General features: G+C 50.1%; 6 protein-coding genes across 6 annotated transcripts; 4 read left to right on the top strand and 2 right to left on the bottom strand.

Moving 5' to 3' along the window:
* Window positions 1-79: 79 nt before the first annotated feature.
* Window positions 80-1804, bottom strand: CTRU02_206572 (C6 zinc finger domain containing protein; the record flags this gene model as incomplete). The annotated part of the gene is made up of 3 exons (XM_036730179.1): window positions 80-1363; window positions 1463-1576; window positions 1664-1804. 3 exons carry the CDS (start codon window positions 1802-1804, stop codon window positions 80-82), a joined length of 1539 nt encoding a protein of 512 aa, XP_036578152.1.
* A 371-nt stretch (window positions 1805-2175) lies between these two features.
* CTRU02_206573 (threonine dehydratase catabolic) lies at window positions 2176-3144 on the top strand (the record flags this gene model as incomplete). Its single annotated transcript, XM_036730180.1, has 1 exon — window positions 2176-3144. The coding sequence occupies one exon, from the start codon at window positions 2176-2178 to the stop codon at window positions 3142-3144; it is 969 nt and encodes a 322-aa protein (XP_036578153.1).
* A 587-nt stretch (window positions 3145-3731) lies between these two features.
* CTRU02_206574 (acetyltransferase) lies at window positions 3732-4244 on the top strand (the record flags this gene model as incomplete). The annotated part of the gene is made up of 1 exon (XM_036730181.1): window positions 3732-4244. One exon carries the CDS (start codon window positions 3732-3734, stop codon window positions 4242-4244), a length of 513 nt encoding a protein of 170 aa, XP_036578154.1.
* A 3911-nt stretch (window positions 4245-8155) lies between these two features.
* Window positions 8156-10106, top strand: CTRU02_206575 (uncharacterized protein; the record flags this gene model as incomplete). The annotated part of the gene is made up of 4 exons (XM_070204740.1): window positions 8156-8226; window positions 8352-9123; window positions 9173-9286; window positions 9336-10106. 4 exons carry the CDS (start codon window positions 8156-8158, stop codon window positions 10104-10106), a joined length of 1728 nt encoding a protein of 575 aa, XP_070061844.1.
* Window positions 10107-11675: 1569 nt separating this feature from the next.
* On the bottom strand, window positions 11676-12739 carry CTRU02_206576 (uncharacterized protein; the record flags this gene model as incomplete). Its single annotated transcript, XM_036730183.1, has 2 exons — window positions 11676-12250; window positions 12325-12739. 2 exons carry the CDS (start codon window positions 12737-12739, stop codon window positions 11676-11678), a joined length of 990 nt encoding a protein of 329 aa, XP_036578156.1.
* A 4194-nt stretch (window positions 12740-16933) lies between these two features.
* CTRU02_206577 (glucose sorbosone dehydrogenase) lies at window positions 16934-18438 on the top strand (the record flags this gene model as incomplete). The annotated part of the gene is made up of 3 exons (XM_036730184.1): window positions 16934-17224; window positions 17287-18022; window positions 18074-18438. The coding sequence occupies 3 exons, from the start codon at window positions 16934-16936 to the stop codon at window positions 18436-18438; spliced, it is 1392 nt and encodes a 463-aa protein (XP_036578157.1).
* Window positions 18439-19236: the final 798 nt, after the last annotated feature.

The following is a 19236-nucleotide window of genomic DNA, read 5'->3' on the forward strand; positions in this document are numbered from 1 at the left end:
ACAATGGTGAAAGGAAATAGGTTAGCTCTATCAAACTCTTCCATGTCCTGAACCAGTCTGGTAATACACGTGCAATGCTTCAGAACAAAACCAAATCAACACCCATCTGCTTAGCGAAAGTTTCCCATTGCGTATCATTCCCACGTTCCCAGTAGTCTGTCATAAAGCCGTAGACAATCTTGCAATTGCCCAGTCCGTGTGATTCCATTGCTATCATTCTCGTGGCGATTATTGATCGTTGGGCTTCTGTCATCGCTTCGCATCCCGCTGTAAGAAGTGGCCATAAGAGTGGTACATTGACTTTAGAATGGAGGTCGATCTTCTGAAGTAATTCTAGGATAGATTCAACAGCTGACTGAACCTTTTCATGGCTCTTGGGTAGACCATAAAAGCGTCGATAGAGAGATAAAAGCGTTGCGTTGATGAAAAGTTTGTGTGTACAATCTAGTTCCGTCGAGAATTCTGTTGGCTCGGGTGAAGATGTTTGGCTTCTTATGTATAGCAAGAGCGTCTCGAGTGACTGGGCTTTGAGTATGTTGGCCTGAAGTATTTGTTTCTTTTCTTCATCGCTCTCTGTTTGTGACGCGTTTTCTAATTCTGTTACTTTAGGAGAGTTTGAATCAGACAAGTCGCAAACTTGGTTTAGTATTGTGGCCAGGTCGAGGGACAAGCCAGTTATTGTATCAATATGGCCAGGCCCTGGCATGCTCTCGAGAAGTTGTATCCAGTCGAGATGTCCTTTTCGTTGTTGAACAGGCAAGGGCAGTCCGGAAATCCTGTTCATCAGGACCAGCTGAGCAAGCCATTTGAGACCGAGGGCCCATAAAGCATCTGTACTATGCCGCTTGCCATCTCGGCGAACGATATTAATAGCGCCGTTGAGATGCTTTCGGTAGGTAGATGTGTCTCCCGCACATAAACTTGTCGTTGCCAGCATCAACGAAGTCACAAGCAATGTCGCACTTTCGCCTCCTGAATGTCTGGTCATGATCGCTGCGCGGAGACTGGAAAGACATTGACCTGTTGCTTCCATCGCAGAAGTTTTTGAGTGTATATTTCCTTTTAGTCTGTAGTGATGGCTACAACTTGCGGCTAATATTGCCGTAAGCATTGGGGGGCTGCTTTCTGCCACTGGTATGGCAAAACTGAGCAAAGAATCCGGCTGAAGTGGGAAGTAGATTGATGCGGTATGCGCGATGAAATGATGGAAGTAAAATCGGTACTTGTGAGATTGAACCATGGGAAATGGTGTCATTCTGTAGTCATGCAGCACTGATCCGGGTGACTGAGGAGGTGATAGCATCCATTCGTGAGTAGCCAGTTGACATGGCTTAGAGACAGGAAGGTTAGGTGGTGGTGGAGTCTAGAACAAAATAATAGTGAGCCGGGCTTGCTCTCCATGTTCAAGTACAACGTGTTCACCCCTGTAAATGCAATCTTTAGAAGACAAGTAACGACCTACCTGTCGGGACAATGGCGTGGGTGTTTTGAATGCCGTAGTTTTCACATTTAGCTCATAACAGCAGAGTCTAGGGTACTTTAAGCAGCGAGAGCAGACTGGTTTCTTCTCATCGCACTAAAATACCTGCTGTTAGTACGTGCCAGGCTAGAAACTGAACCATATCCGAGTTCAACGCCTAGCTAACAGAGCGTGTTCACACACCTTTGACTTCTTCCGTCGACACTCTGTACAGCCTGTGCGTCGCCTTTTGGGTCCCTCCATGACTGCAAGCCCACCGTCAAATTCTTGCTTCAATTGAACACCACGACGGTTGCTTTTGTTGCTTTTCGTAAGGAATGTCATTCACGCGCATCGGGATTGGATCTTGAGGTCAAACTAGTGACGATGTCCGTATGGAAATCTTGTCTTTGCAGGGGATGAAGTGGCGATTGACAAATGAAGGGCGCCACGCTAGACCGAAATAGAGGAAATATGCGTTCTAGCCAATGATTTAAGAATTTACTCCTCATTGAGTGGGTCGAAGCGATCCTTATCTTCATCCGGAGCAGGTTTAAAATGAGTCGTGTAACTCTCAAAACCTCTTGAACGCCATAAAATTATTGAACAAAAAGCGACGAAAAGAAGCCAGAGACAGCTTTTGAGTTTTCTTTACTATTCTCATATCGAACCTAATTGAATTAACCTCTCTTATAAGCCCCAGAAAAGACAGCATCATGTCTAAATCAGTCTTCGAAACGGCAGCTGCTTCTGTCCAAGCTCGAAATCGTATCCGGAACCACATCTTCCAAACACCTCTGATTCCTGCGAAAGTAGTGGGCAAAGATGACGGATCCAAAGTCTTATTCAAAGCAGAGAATTTCCAACTTACGGGTTCGTTCAAGTTACGGGGCGCCATGTCCAAGATGTCGGCCCCTGGAGTAGAAGGGCGCTTGATTACCGCATCGTCTGGAAACCATGGCATCGGTGCCGCGTGCGCAGGTCAGACTCTATCTCGAGACGTTACAGTGGTCCTTCCAGAGACTGTTGTCCAAGCGAAGCTGGAGAAGATCAAATCCTACGGTATCGACGTGATTTTACACGGAGAGGAAACGGGGTTGGCCGAGCAGCATGCGCAGCAGCTTGCTGCATCCGGTGCCTTTACGTACATCTCACCCTACAACGACTTTGACATTGTTGCCGGACAGGGAACGATTGGCTTAGAAATACTCGAGCAGTGCAGCCAAGTGGACAACATTTTCATTTCGATGGGTGGAGGCGGACTTATTAGCGGCATTGGATCAGTCATTAAAGCCTTCAGTCCGCTCACTCAGATCTACGGTGTTTCTGCCACAAATTCCAAGGCACTTGCCGAGTCTATGACTGCCGGTCGTGTAGTTGAGACAGAGCATCTGCCCACGTTAGCTGAGGCTGTGGCTGGTGGCCTTGACGAGGACACAATTACTCTTCCAATTGCCAAGGCTGTTGTGGATCATGTCATCGAGTGTGATGAAAACGAGATCTCGGCCGCTCTCAGGACGATGGCATTTGGAGAGAATATGATTGTCGAGGGTTCGGCTGCACTTGCCCTTGCAGGTTTTAACAAGGTTGCACAAGGCCTTGCCGGTCAAACCAGTGTTATTCTTTTGTGTGGTTCTAATGTCGACCAAAACGCTATTAAATCAGTTCTCTACGGATCGGCATAGAGTAGAGTTCATGAGTGTGGGGCTATTCAGTTTAATGTAACAGAGCATCTGGCCTGTGGTAACATTCGCAACTACGTTTGTGTGAAAAATGTGCGAACTGAGAGTCGAGTTTTCACAGCTCTTAACCTCGAACAAGCGCGGCGCAACACTATAGGCGTAAGAGTATCAAAAGTTCATGAGATACTCCTTTCAACCTTTGCTTATAATAATTATAGACGTCCCTGGATTTGAGTTGAGGAGTAGCCGTTTTAGAGGCATAGTGACCATTCTTGTTAGCTGACATCTGGCAGTATGAATATTCCGGCTTCGCAAATTGAAGTCTTGGCTCCTACCCACGAAGCAAACAGGTTCCACTCTATTGCGGGGCATGAGCAAGTTTACAAAACCTAAGCCGATCTCGCTGTCACCGGATCCGAAGTTCGAATACAGAACAGATATGGAGTACGTAAAATTTCTATTCAAATTAATATCCGGTACCATACCCGAACTTTCTAAACATAACACATCGCTACTTTTCCGAGTCCATATAAGACACACCCTTTACGTAACACTGGGACTTCCTTGTGTTAACGCCACAAACCAACATCATGGACATAACTATTCGCCCTGTTGAACCCGCTGATATTCCAGCCATCGTTGACTTCGTCAAAGAGGGTCGGCTCGTCATGTTTCCGATGCTGGATATAGAATCGCAGAATCAGTATGCGCAACAGGAACTTGCCAAATTTCAGCAAAGATTCATAGATTCCTCTCACGGATGGTTTCTTGCGGCCTACTCGAATGACCAGCTTATTGCAACTGTCGGCTACCTGGCCTACGATGACCGATTCCCCAAGCTTGGACTTGGTTGCGAAGGCGTTGTCGAGGTCGTAAGACTGTTCGTCAACCCAGCTTGGCGCCGCGCAAAGCTCGCATCTAGATTGATGACCATGCTGGAAGAAAGAGCAAGACAAACGGGAATCAAAACACTATACTTGCATACCCACCCCTTCTTGGACGGCGCAATCAAGTTCTGGGAACGACAGGGGTTCGCAATCGTGGGTTACGAAGATGATCCCTTTTGGCAGACGACACACATGAGCAAACGCATAGCAGAGTGACGCCTACCACTCCTGTCAGAGACAACTGAACGTTTTTCTCAATTTCGTCACTTGTCGCATGTACTTCATCTCCCAGTACGACGGGCCGCTGTAACATCCTGCGGGGAACAACTGTCTTCAACCATGCCCTTGGAAGACTGTTAGGGCGCAGCCGGAAATGGCACTCACAGCATAGCCTGCCCGTTTTACGAATTGAGATTGTCTAGAATTATGGAAGGTTATTTTCGGTTTAGACGAAGAGATATTATCTTCGTCTTGTATTTTTATCAATGTTATCACACCCTCATCATACATGTTCAGAGGAGCGGCTCCGATATTCATCATATTGTTGGACACCCCGTGCTACTATAAAAAGAGCAAGAGTTCAGATCGATATCAAATTCTAAAGCCATCATTCAATTGGATCTCTGTCTGTTACTGAGAGTCAGAATTCCACTGGTATGTTGAGGTTGGTGAAAAGACATACCTGCAGACGGGAACACTTTTCGTAAGACCTTCATGTTGTGTCGGAATCAAAGTCCTTATAATCTCGGAGTAGGAAAGCAACTACTTACGTTTGACTACACCTGAGATTCATTTCTCTACGACCAGTGAGAAAGAGTACTTGTTTCCCAATGAGTGATTTGTTGTGATCATGGCACCTCAAAGCGCCTTTGAAGTTCGAGATCTCACTGATGTTTTTGTCGGCTGCAAAGACAGCCGTCTAAACCAGCAACTTTATCCAAATTGTAGGGGTAACTTGTTGTACAATTCATTTGCATATCAGCTCGGCTATTGCGATGGTGCTTTGGAGAATCTATTTGCCACAGCCGTAAAACAGGCCGATGTTGCCAGTTTTATGTCGGAAGCATCCCCGGCTTCACATCTACTCGTGTACACCAAGTGTAGGTTGGAGGGCCTAGCTGAGTGGTCCGAGTACAGCAAAGTCACGATCACATACAGCATTTCTCGAAGCTCGTGCCGGAAACTGATCTGACTACTTACGCGAGTTCATCGCTTGGCAGGGGAGTCCGTAATTCTGGGTTCGAGGCTCCATAAGACAGGGTATCACACGTGGACGGCCACCAGGTCCCTCAGCCCCAGCGGGGCGATAAGCCAATTCTTCACTTGGAGAATCTTATATAGTACTGTAATACTTTGGATGATGAGGGGCCTATGAGTCGTCTGGTTAGAAGCTTATGATCGAGCAATCTCATATTTGGAGGACTTCCAAGCTAGCTTCTTGGTGGCTTCTTCGGTTGCCCTGTCGCCCGCGAGGGGCAGTATACTCTGGGCTGCGATTCAAAAAGGTCGTTGGGTGCTTCCAAGAGAGAGACGTCAATGTTCATAATGTCTACTTGGTACCAGGTCTACAAAATAGGAGCACTTCAAAGGCATGGAGTCCTTGGACGGCCCCATTTACACGGCAAGATTCATAGACGTGTCGATCTTTGCCAAGTAGAAACAGCTGGTCAAACGTGGGGTTCGCTGCAAAAATAAACCGAACAGTATTCTAGCAAACCTTGAGGCTAGGCTGCCTCGATACTTCAAAGCCATCAGCACTCAACTACTGACGGACGCTTTCAGCTTGGCAAATAGAAAGCATTCTGGCCGTGCTAGTGAATTCAAACACAGAATGGCACGCTGCATATAATGCAGGTCACGGCAGCTAGGTAGAAATCTTACCCTGGAGACGGTGCGTGCGGAACTCCGGACCCGCCCAGTTCATCCTTCGAATTCGGGCCTAACTTGAGGTTACATCCGTGAAACATGGGGGTAATCTACGCTTGTGAAAACAATATTCAGATCAGTGTTCGACCAATGGTGCAGAGTTAGTACACAATGATATAACCCAGCCGCATGCACATTGGCATAAATTGCCTCTCAATCTCAGGTTCTCAACGATCCTTTGTCCCATCTCGGCTCGACTTGTGGCGCAGGTGTGTATCTGAACAGACAGATTACTCCGTCGGGGGGCCTGTTACCCCAGTCACCTCGCTTCCTAATGTGGCGAAACACACGAGGGAATGCCATAGGGTTACACTGCATGAGGTATTAGATAGAAAAGTCAACAGGACCCCAAAAGCAGTCACCAGTGACGCCCTCTGTTTCCAACTTGTCTTCCAGCTCAGGCCGCTGAGCTGAGAAAATCAAGTCAACAGTGAGGGCAATTTGGTGATCCGGCGATAATCTCTGAATGTTAGAGATGTTCATCATGTAGCTGTTTAGTTGACTCTACTTTGATACGCCAAGCCATTACTATCAACTCGTTTCTGCTTCCAAGCCACATTTAGATAGATTTCATTGTGTGCAGGTTTTGCGGAGAGCATATTCTGACAGCTGGCGAAAAATGACGCCCGAAAAGCGGTTTGTACTATCCGCACTACTGACATTCACAGAGTTGACACATCTCGACGTGGCGCTCTTCGTGAGCTTGGTAACAATCGAAATCCAGCTTCCGTGATAACATGTCCCAGCCGAACATAGTCTTTGGTGTAAGAACTATAGTACGAGGCTGTGGAAAGCCAGTACTACTCAGTTTACGTCTCCAGCCAAGAGACTCACGAACGTTTTCGCCTGAGCGAAGTACAAAGAAGCGATCTTGATTCAAACCACCATGACCGCGTATTCGGGTCAGATCCCTTGTGCTCAGGTCAACGCTTGTTTCAAATGTATGGACCATACCTTCGACCCTTGCTTTGCCGAGATTCAAGCCACAAATGAGGTGCTCCTTCGGCAGCCGGAGCATTTGTGTGCGTTCGATATTGGTGAACCGCACTTTAAAGTCAGGTAGTGCCCTTATGCCCGGTGACAAGCTGGCAAGGCCGCATTCATGGACCTCCCCGCATGCGAAGTAAACCTATGAGAGGAAGCTGTGCAGTCACTGGCTGTACCGTCATCTTAGGGTTTCAATCTCTGAGGGGCTAGGAATCCTTCCTCTGAAATCAGCCTTTCGACCGGGCACACGGAAATGTGGGGTGGTGACCCGAACTGTTCACGGCTGCCTTGAAGTCCCACCATCTCCGATCATAGAGGCTGCATCTTGGGTCGTAGTGTAATAATGCTACCTACAGGGGCGGATACACCCGTGTTACAGCCTCTCTATGAAGTTGATATCGGGTGGTTCCTCACATGCCTGGTGATACGGGGACAGGGGCATAAAGTGCACCAATGAGCATGTTCGAAACATTGTCGTCTTTGTCTCGCATGCTGGGACTGGGGAAGTGCATTGCCGGCCGTCCAACGATCTGTATTACATCTTTTCTGGATATATTTATGAGTGAAATAGGAAAGACGCAGGAAGGGGAAGCCGGACCGAGTTGCTCCTTTAAGCTTTTGGCCAGTAAGAAGATATGCATGTGGCTCATTCAAGCACGACATGACGAACCATTTCCAGCTCCTCTCGGGGGTAATACCCAAACGGGGATATGAGGAGGTGCTAGGATACGTTAGAGCACCAACCACAGTTTATTACGACCGAGTTTCTTAGAGTAGACGACGATCATCACCTAGTTTTGGGGTTTTGGAGCCAACGCATGCATGTTCATCGCAATTTGTGGAGGAGGGGGGGGGGGGAACCCTCTGACATCTGTCTGATGTTGACCTCAGCTCAACGCCACATGGTTTCCACATGGCACGTAAAATATTCGCAACAGTGAACCCCGAGTTTAACGGCGATCTTGAGTAAATCTGGGCAAGAGTACCTCTCCATATCCCCGGATACGACGTATCTCCTACCCCACACGAACGCTATGCTTTCCCATGGAAGCCATCCTGAGCTACGCTCACTTAAGATGAGAGGAGGCAGCAAGTCTGGACCCCTAGGCATCGATACCTAACAGTAGCTCTTTTTTTTCTCTTCTACTATTTTGGCAACTTCTACAAGCTCGTTTAAGACACCCATCTACCACTTGAAGAACTAACTTGTAATCATGTTGGCCACAAAGCCCCTACCTGTCCCTGTGCGCCTGAAAAGAACCAAGACAGGTGTGTGTCCTCTCACGTCCAGGGACAGAAACCCGCCCAGAGCGTTTCACTGATCGATAGTTGATTAGGTTGTACGTCTTGGTATGACATCATTCTCAAGGCATGATCAGCCCAAGGAGAGCACTGACGTTGCTGCAGCAGAAAGGCGAGGAAAAAGTGCTGTGAGCAAAAGCCTCAGTGCGCCCGATGTTCTCTCAAAGGACTGGGCTGCGTATATGACTTCGTCGAGAAACCCCGTCCAAAGTACTCCCGAAAGACCTCACCAGGCTCTCAAAGAGCTCGCCACACCCTCCGGGGTCATCGAATAAAGCCAGAGGAAGGTTTCATGCACACCTTTGAGGTAGCCAAGCCAACTGTGGCGCAATCGCCCGAGAGGAAGAAGGAGGCCTGCACGCCTCCAAGCCAACTTGACATGGACCTTTGCAACATGGACATAGACGAGTCACTGGATTTCTTCGAAAACCTGGGCAGCAGCAGCGACTCGGAAGCCTGTTCACTTCTCACCAACAACATCACTGACGACTCGGCGTCAGCACGCTCACTCTCCGTCGATCCTAGCTCACTTCCACTCGAACTACAATTTCCAGCGTTCTCCGATTTCGCCGACGACAGCCACAGCAGGAAGCTTCTGCAGTACTTTTGCGACACGCTTTCCCACCTTATCGTTTTCGTGGAAGAGCCGAACAACTCGTTCCAGAGTCTGGTCGTCCCACTCGCTTACCCCAACTCGCCCGTCCTTCATGCTATATGTGCTTTCACCAGTAGACATCTCGAGAATATCGGTATCCAAAACGACAGACATTCCTCAGAGTACCAAACAATGGCGGCAAAGGGGGCGTTTGAGTTAGTGAGGTGGAGGTGTCAACACGAGGAGGTGTTAGCAACCCTCATGCTATTAGTATACTACGAATCGGTAAGCCGACGACCACTTTACCACTGTCGAATCTCGCTGACTTTGCAAGCTCACGTCTTCCAACACCTCCGAGATGGCCATTGGGCATCTCCAAGCAGCATTTCTCGTCCTCAGTTCTACCCCAGAGTCGGAAAGAACGGAGAGCATACGGTTCCTTGAAAAGGTACGGCGAAGACACAGAATGCCAGATCTGAGCTGATTCTATGACACAGGCTTTTCATTACTACGATGTGATATCGGCATTGTCCCTCGGAATCAGCCCAGTTTCCGCTGTGCCAATGTCCGACTACACATACCCGCTTGCCGTTCTACCGCCTCCAAGGCAAAGCAACGGGGCACACGGCGACCCTTTTCTTGGGGCGATGGTAGACCTTTGGCCGGTCTTGTACCGCCTCACCATGGTCGGGTCTTTGAAAGAGGAACTCGATGCCGCTCTTGTCGCAAACGAAAACAGAAAGGCTGCCGTCCTCCAGGTGGAATTCGAGGCAACGACAAAGGCAATTGAGAAGGCGCTTCAAGATTGGCAGCCCGCTATCAATAATAAGGACGTTGTGCCGTCTACTCAGGAGGAAGAAGCTCGCGTGCTAGCAATGGGCCACAACTCTCTGGCCTACCGCCATAGTGCGCTGTTGTACTTGCACCGCAGCATCTACGGATATCCTATGAAACACCCCGATGTCCAAAAGAGCATCAGGCTGTCTCTGGAGAATTGTGCGGCGGTTGTCACGTCGGGTGGGCCGGTGAATGCCCTTTTATGGCCCCTTTTCGTGGCAGCATACCACGCCGTAACGGATGATGATCAGGGTCTGGCAAAAGTTTTGTTTGCGGAGATTGAGAGACGACAGGGGATGAGTAACGTGGGAGGAGCTCGAGAAGTTGTGTTTAACAAATGGGCTGCCGCAGGCGTGGACAGCATAGACTACGGTGACAAAACATGGACAGGAATTACAAGAGGCATGGAGCATAAAATAATCATGGGCTAAAATAAACAAAGATGAGAAAACAGATAATTGTAATGTTTACTACTTAATCACTCACAGACCAGACAGTAAGATCTCGGAGTATTTTTCGGAAGTGAGTATTCAGGAGACCGGCTTGATTTCTGTACCACTGTTTCGTTTGTAAGTATGCTTTCTCTCGCCAATTTTTGCAGCTTTGTCTACATAGGAGCTCTTTCTTAAATAATATCCCAAAAACAACAATATTCAGCTCCCAGAATGGCACCTCCAGAAAAGCTGACCAGTAGTTAGGGGCATAATCACCAGGGCTAGGTAAGTAAGTCTGACGACATATGTCTATGGGCCAAAAGCTTGGCCTTCAGTTAGTGCCGATACGACCTGAAAGAAATAGTAGGGTTCTCTAAATTTTCCAACCTCTGGGATCACATAGCGTAGACATAGATAGAACCTTCAATCACAGGGTATCTACCCTCCAAACTGCTACGTTATCAAGAAAACAATCGACCAGTCAGTCCCTGAACCATCTCTCCCAATAATGTATCTGTTGCCTTGCGCACCCGTCACAATACAAACAAAGTACGATAGTCCCGAGTTCGTATAACGGGCATCCGCGGACCTTGATCCAGTAGACATCCCTGCCTGGACGTCCACAACCCCTCGTAAAAAAATAAAAATAAAATAAAAAGACCCCCAGTTTGACACCAACCAAGCATCAGGCCACGACCTAACGGCGCCCACGCAAGCTCCAGGGTTTTTTTTTTTTAAAAAACAAACTTAAAAATGGAGCCCGCGGACAGCGTCGTAGAAACAGTCTCCATCAACGCAAAAAGAAAAAAAAAGTGTCACAAACAGCCAATTGCAACTGGGCTAATGAACCAATCCGTTCACTGGACGTATCCAGGCGTTGGCAGGCTCAAACAAGGTTTTGATGGTTATTGAACGGGTCCGCGGACAACCGGTTCGGCCGGTACCAACATGGACATCACCCCCCGGAGTAATAGAGAAAAAATGTCCGCAATTACGAATTATTGCGAAATGCGACTTGATCGCTATTTGTCTAGCTGAGAGCGCGGTCGTCGAGTGACGTATTACGAATTATGTTACATTAGCGCCCTTCTCAGCCTCATTACCCTCCCAACAACTCAATTCATGTAAACGCCACCACACACCTCTGTTCGTGATGGCACGGCCCTTTCTCATTGGTCCAGGAATGATGGTATTCGATCGTCAGGGCTAAGGTGCCTACAGTTCTTGTATCCTGGTTGGATGTTATCTTGGCCCGGCCAGATAATGTAGCTGACAAGGGCCGGAAAGAACAGTTTCTTGTGTGCCCGACAGTGTAGAGTGGGGAATGTCGGGGGATGCTACTTCACGTCCGATGCACAAGGCCGTCATAGTCTTGGGGATGGTTTACGTGCTCGTGAAAATGGGATGCATTGCATCCATGTTTTGATTCGTCATATCTGGTCATTATTCCTTCACAAGGAACCGGATCTCGCCGGAAGGCCGTCACCGAGCGAGTCTCTTCATCTCCGATGGTGGCGCTTACCACCGGATAGGCCCTTTCATTACCATCAGTCATTCAGTTCCACATCATGCTCTTTCCCTCTCCTGCCTACGCACCTCCTCCTGGAAAACATTCCGACCGGGCGACAGAGGTGGCGGACTTGTCGGCTCAAGCTGAATATCAGCGTCGTTCTTCGTTACGCGGCTTTTGGGTGGGCCAGATACGGTGCTGTGATATTTCGCGGTGGCAGCAGCCATGGCGGCCGCTTGACGGCGGCGGCGGCGGTAGTAGAGCCAAAGCATCACAGATACAATGGCCAAAGTGATAAGAATGACGGGTAATAATATGGCCAACAAGTTCGGACTCGAGCTGGACCTGCCGTCAAGGTCTAGTGGCGGGCGGATGGTGAATACCGGGCCCGAAACGTTCTTCTGCTCTTCTGAAAGAGGATCGCTGTACATGAGGATGAGGGTCATGTTGTTAGAGTCTTTGTCCTCGAGATCGCCCATACGCGGCGTCCAGTAGGCCCATCCATCGCCGCCGCGGATATTTGTCACCGAGAAGGCGGGTGCAGCGTCCAGGCTGCCTGTGTTACTGACATCATATCCAACAATGCCAATTGGTGTAGTGGGATCCTCAAAGAAGGTTGCATCCCAGGTGACTGTGAAGAGAAAAAAAAAAACACGTTAGCTGTGATGGAGGATGATGCGATTCAGGCTGTTGGTTTAAGCTTACTGTAGTAGGTAGTCTCCACGTGCACAGTACTTCCACGTCGAGGTTGGCAGAAGGGGCCGTCCGGTCCGGGATTGTTATTGCAAACAGAGAAAACTCCTCCGTAACCCTTCGTATTGCTGGCCTGAGGTGGCGGCGGCACACCGGTGCTCGTCGTCAGAACCCCGTTGGTGGCCGTGACGGTGAAAACGCTACCAGTGAGTGCGTATGGTGGCGGGCTGATGGTGGTGCGAGCACCATTGCTGGTTACGATGGACGGAGTAATGGTTTTGGGGTGGCCATTTTGGTCGATGGTGATCCAATCTCTAATGGCACCAGGGCCTTGGCGGGGCTGAATAGCGACAGCAGATGAAGATGTCGCGAGCAGTGTTGTCGCTGCCAGCGCCGACAGAAAGAATCGCTGGGTATTTGGGAACATTGTTTCGAGTCTGCGTGGGTCACAGGCCGGAGGAGCTCAGACGTCGTATTCGGTGAGGAGGCATTCGGCTTTCATCCGAGTATGCGCCGTATTACAGTCCCGTCTCTTTTCGTCCGTGAAATAGGAGTTGAGTAACGACGAGAAAGCCGTGCAGTCGACGTCTGAAGAGACGAAGGACCGGCTGAATGTGAGAAAGGGGCACAAAAAAGGAAGAAGAAAAAATAACCCCCCAAGATCGGCTGACGAACAACGCTCGCGCGCCCTTACAGCGAAATGTAATCGTACCTTGCCGGGCCTGAAATAATAAGTGGCAGCAAGGGAGAAAGGGAAATGGACCCAGCAGAAACGGATGTTGGCCGGCTGGGGGGATCGCAACGCGTCATACGAAATCGAAATGGAGGGGCGTCGGCAGCAGAAACAGCAGCAGCATTTGTCGCCTGTCCTCCTTAGCGGGCTACAAGCAGGCAAAGCAGGCAGAGGCGAGCTTGGCTTTGGGCTTGACGTGCTTGGGTGGCTGGCAGCAAAGAGTAAGAAAAAAGCTGGCAGGATGAGGGACGACGGCGGTAGGCTGGGTCAAATGGGTTGAATCAAGTGGAATGGGCTTTCTTCTTGTGCTCCGCCTGTCCCGCTACAAAGGTCTTTGACGAGGCATGGAGCTGGCATCGGCACCAATGAGGAGAATGCTGGGCGTGAGGGCGCATGCTTGGCAAGAGAAATCGCGGGCATGGCACGGCAGCGTGGCAACCGGTTGATAATGGGCGGAGACTGCCAAGGAAGTTAGTGATAGGTGGTGCGATGGGCTCAGAGGGTCTTTGGGGTCTTGTGGTGGGAGCTTGGACGGCTTGGACGAGTCGACGAGCACGTTGATGTCTCGGCAAGCCCCAAATTTGTTCTTGGGTCGCTGGCATCAGGTGTGCTGAGCAACCCGGAGCGCCCCTGTCGATGCGGTATTGGCATTCTGGGCATATGTCTCACGGCATGTCAACGGTTCGATGTAGACGATGCTGCGGCACCGATCTCCGAGCAGTCTTTTAGTGAAAAGGGACCGGTTCCGAATGCGACATAATATCTCCTGGGCCCAACATTGGGGGCTGTGATTCCGTCTGGTCTTAACGTTCTTAGTGCCCCCCTTGCGTCTGCGCGAAATCTGGCAAGCAGAACGAAATGCCTGTGCGCCGATTTTAGCTCAGGCAAGAAAGTAATTAGCAGACGAACACCGGTCGCATGTTCTTTTTCTTGGGCGATGGTAAAAGACGCTGGCTTGGCGGGTTGAGGCACAGTCCAAGCTGGGACAAGTAATGGAACGCCAAGGACTGGTCTTTGGGATTCGGGGTGGAGGGGCGATACGACTGTAACAGGGAACATGGCGATAGGGCGCCGCGGCCACAGGCTAAGAAGGGTAGAAAAGAGTGCGGGGGTGGCCTCCACTGAGCCTGTACCAGCCAATGTCGGGCTTGAAGCTGGCGAGTATGTACCCTATGGTGCCTATGAATGAGTAACGTAGTAGTGTGATTGAGTCTCCATAGGCCGTTTCCGACTGTGGCGTACACATATAATAGCCGTCGCCTTTTGCCATCGTCGTTGTTGGGTCACGGGCAGGCGATCGTCTGGCATAGCGTTGACAGACGACAAGGGATGTAGACGCCGTCTATGGGGCTTCTGGAAGGGATAATAAGGCGCTGTTCAAGGTTTTATTCGTCGAAGTCGAGGTGTCAGATTGGGTTTGGCAGCGCTGGTTGATTGATCCGGACCTGTCCGCAGTGTCAGAGTCGAGGATGCCCTGGTATGCCACCGGCGCAGATGCAGTGGTGTGCATCCGTACCCAACCCAAAGAAAGTCTAGCCGGGAATGTCAATCCTCGTCGCTGGAGGCAGTCATGTTCGTTCCTATGTACAGGCAGATACCTGACAGAGCGAGAGACAGACAAGAAAGACTTGTCTGACTGCTTTGACTTGGCCGAAGAGGTGGGATGATTACACTTCCGATGGACGAGCAGCGTGAGACGGGGCGGCGTCATGGTTGGCCAATTCGAGGACGCAGAAGGAATCCAGAAACAAAAGGCCCTTGGCGGTGTCCATATCGGTCCTCCTAAGGGTCTTGGTACACCATCGTTTAGGGCTTGAGGAGCTTGGCTTATGTTGCGAGATATGCGCGCAATGCTGCGGCACAGTAAACTCGCCAATCCTGGGAAAGGTGGATATCGATGGAGCCGTATTGCCGTGAAAACTGTAGTGTACGATTGAATATAGCGATCGTTTCTGTGATGGACATGATGCTGATGATGGTAATAAAAGATAAACTTAAAAAAAAAATGGAATAAAAAATAAATAAAAATAAAAAACACAAGGTGTCGACTGGGGTGGTTCGACCGTGATGAAATGGTGAAGGATGCCAAAAAAATAAAATAAAAAATAAAAATGAACTGGTCCGGAACGGGACACGGACAAGACACTCAAGTGGAAAGAAGCATATCGGAGCGGATCTTGCCTTTTGGGTGGGTGGGAAGTTAAGGAAAGAGGAGATCTGGGCCATTCCTTCCTTTCCTGGTATTGCATTTGGGCAAGAACAACCGACCACATTGTTCCTTCCTTCCTTTCCCCTCTCACCATTGGCACCTCTTCTTACTGGCCAATTATTGACGTCCGTCGTGTCACTCTCGTGTTACTGCAAATCCTTTTTTTTTTTTTTTTTTGCCTCCAATTCCGCTCCCCTTTAGCTTCTTCTTCTTCTCCCCACATCGTCCATCACCATCACCACTACCACCATCAATCTCCATCTCGTATCCTAGGACGCCATTTGATACCGGCCGAGACACCATCCAGGAACATTCAGGTGACATCCTGCGCTAGCACCGGGTGGCAGACGGTAGCCATCAATGTCACTCTCCCTAAGCTACGCTACGCTTTGGTTGTGGCCACACTTGTGGGACATGGACACAATGACAGCTTATGAGGCATTCTAGTCCCCTGTGCCTGATGGTGATATCTCACTGGCATCATAAGGTCTTTCTACCATACCTTTATGGATATGCGTACTATGTAAGGCCATTCCCTACTTGCTACCACTACTACTACAGCAACATTCAACAATCACTCGAGCCATAGGGCCCTCGCCCATGGCCTTGATCCTGGTATCCCAGTCGCCCCTCTGCGCCATAATCCATTCAAATCGACGACCTGCCTCGTTCGGCTACAGTTAGGCCGTAGATCCCTCCTGTTTCCACCTAACAAGATGCAGCTAACGCTGTCTTGCATGTTTATTCCCCCACATCGAACTGGCCGATAGCATCTCGGCCCTCAAAGAAGCGTCTTTTTTTTTCCTCATCCTCTAGCAGCCTAGCAGCCTCTACTGTGACAACCCCGCCCGCTATACCATTCGATGCATCCGTCAGGCCAGTCGTCGTTCGGCCATGATGCAGCCACGCCGAATCGGCTCCAGGTCCGTCATCACGATGCGCCAGATGAAGCGAAGCCGGTGTTCCGCTTCAGCTGTGTCTCGTTTTTGGATGTCACTGTCTCCCACTGTGCCAGTGCTGTCTCAACTGCTGCGTGTTCCGCCCTAGATCCATCCCCCTGGCGCCCATTCACGATAGTCTCTGCAAGTGCCGCAGCGGCCTGCCACAACCATGGCCTGCCACAACCATGCCATTGTCACCCTGCATTGCATAGTAATGAACACCGCAGAGCTATTCCGGCGCCGTGGGCCAACGCGAGGGGTCTAACATGGACAGACATGCGCATTCGAGGCACAAGCTAACTCTCAGTCATCAGTCAGTAGCTCTGCCACTCAACAGCTTACCAACATCGTGGGTCATGGCCTGTCCCCCGCCGCCCCCTGATAGCGCTAGGGAAGCTCTAAGCTCTAAAGCGGCACAGAAGGATCATCCGCCCGCAGGCATCTTGACCACTCGCCTGATGGAGAGGAGGGGCAATCCATGAGCCACCCAGCGACCGAGTGATTGTTTCTCTCTTTAAGTGGAGTCGACTTGCTACCCTGAAGGCGACTCGATTGAGGCCTCGCTACCCATTGTGCGGGACCTTTCCCAGACCTGATGATCGTTCTCTTCACCTTGCCACCGAGTTCGCGCCTTTCCATTTCCCCCTCACCGTCTACAAAACCGGACGTCGTCTGAAGCTCAGACTTTGCAAGGCGAAAGCGCGGTCATCGTTTGTCAATTGCTCTCAGCCATCCAGCATGAAAGGCATCCGCACCGTCGCCCTCGCAGTGGCTGCCGCCACGGCCGTTGTCGCCCAAGAATGCGCCGACATTCTCGTTCCCAAGTACACTCCCCCTCAGGTCGCTGCTGGCTGGGAAGCGCAACTTGTTGCGAATGGCTACAAGAAGCCTCGAACCATTCACGTCGACAGCGAGGGTGCTCTCCTCATTCTTGATGCTGGCGTTGGTGTCTATCATGTTACTTTCAAGGACAATGGCGGCACTTGTCTTCACCTTACCGAGAGCAAGCTTCTGATCAACAACACTCGTGTAGGAATACCTCATATCCCTAGCAACACAGCAAGCTCCGTCACTAACATTTCCATGTCTAGTTAACCCATGGTATGGCGTTCTCCGATGATGGCAAGACATTATTCGCATCTTCGGTTGACGAGGTCTTTGCGTGGTCCTATGGCGCCAAGTCCGGCACTGTCAACAACAACCCCATCGTCGTCATTGACAACATGGCCAACAATGACCAGACAACACGCACTTTGGTCATGTCCAAAGCCTCCCCCAATTGGCTCATTGTCTCTCGCGGTGTCGATGAAAACTTTGACATGGACGCCCTTGATGTCTCTTCTGGCCATGCTCAAGTCAAGGCATTCGACCTCACCAAGGTTGGCAGCGACCCTTTCGACTTCAACACGGATGGCAAGCTCCTGGCCTGGGGTATTCGCAACGCTGTTGCCGTGGCAGAAGACCCCGCTACTGGTAATGTTTGGGCCATGGACAACTCAATTGACGATATCACCCGCAATGGTGTCGACATTCACGCCAACAACCCTGGCGAAGAGTTGAACTTGCTCGGAACCGTCGCCAATGAGACTGCAGCTGGCAACTACGGCTACCCTCGCTGCTTCGCAGTTTGGGATACTAGTATCTCGCTCAATGACTCTCTCAAGGTCGGCGACCAGTTTTCCATGGAACAAAACAACACCATGAACGACACCCGCTGCCATAACGACTACATTGCTCCGCGCCTGACCTTCCAGTCCCACACGTCTCCTGTTTTCCTCAAGTTCGATAAGGACGGCTCTAACGCTTTCATCTCTTTCCGCGGCAGTTGTAAGTACCAGCGTCTTTCTTGGATGAAATAGCAAGCTAATTGTATCTTAGTCAACCGTCCCGACCCCGTCGGCTACGCCTTGACCGCTGTTGAATTCGCCAATGGAGAGCCTGTTGCCAGTCGAGACTCCACCAATGCGCTTAAGAACATCATGTTCAACAAGGATATCAGCACCTGCCCGGACCAGTGCTTCCGCCCCGTCGGCCTTGCCTGGGACTCCCAGAACCGACTTTTCATGACGTCCGACAGCACTGGTGAGGTCTATATCCTGAGAAAGAGCGATGCGAAGCCCACATCTACCGCTCCTGGAAGCATCGCTACCTCAACTGCCAAGCCCGATGCTGCGAGCGGCATGGCCCCGTCTATTGGTCTGGGTGTGGCTGCACTGTGCGCCAGCTTCTTCTTGGCCTTTTAAGTTGGAATGAAAGCATACGGATACCAGGCTAGGTGACTAACAAAATTGGCGAATGCGGTCTCACGGATGGAAATAAATGACGGTAATCCAGGGTTGAATGGAGGATGGTGATGGGCCATGTAATGACTTATGAATATATTATTATACCATGTCAAGGACGAATCTTCTCAACCGTGACACTGCCTTCTGTCATCGCGTATTATGAATCCAGACAGCCATTACAGTACACCGGATTGGTAAGCTCTCGATTAACTCAATCCGACTGAGGGCGGGTACTTAGGACATGGCCAATCACTACAGAGCCAATCTCCTCTCCCTTTTCAAGGCCAGGAATTGCCCCTGAGTTATGCCTATGCAAGCCACGAATTTGCTCTGCTCTGCTATAAAGAGCTGCAAGCTCACATGAGAGTACATCGAACAGGTCCAACCCGAAGATTATATCGCTATGCGAGATCAATATGCAAGCATCTCCCGAAGAAGATTCCCCCCTATACCGCACAACGAGTATTCCATTGAAGCATCATAGACACACTTCGGAGGTGGGACCTGCAGATGGTCCCAGAAGGGACTCTTGTTCCAGTCCGAATCATCGGATTCGGTGTCGGTGTCGGTGCCGACTTTTGAGGTAGCACATAACCCTCACGTATCCGGATGTCTGCTAGGTGGCCTTCGGGCTTTTCCTGAACCAGGCAGGACAGGTATGGAGTACCAGCTACCATGCATCCCAAGAGCGCAACTCATAGCACCTTTGTATTTTATCAATGATATTTATTATCCTCTTGTGAAGGTACGGCTCAT

This window comes from Colletotrichum truncatum, assembly GCF_014235925.2.
Source record: "Colletotrichum truncatum strain CMES1059 chromosome Unknown Contig_0003, whole genome shotgun sequence".
NCBI lineage: Eukaryota > Fungi > Ascomycota > Sordariomycetes > Glomerellales > Glomerellaceae > Colletotrichum > Colletotrichum truncatum.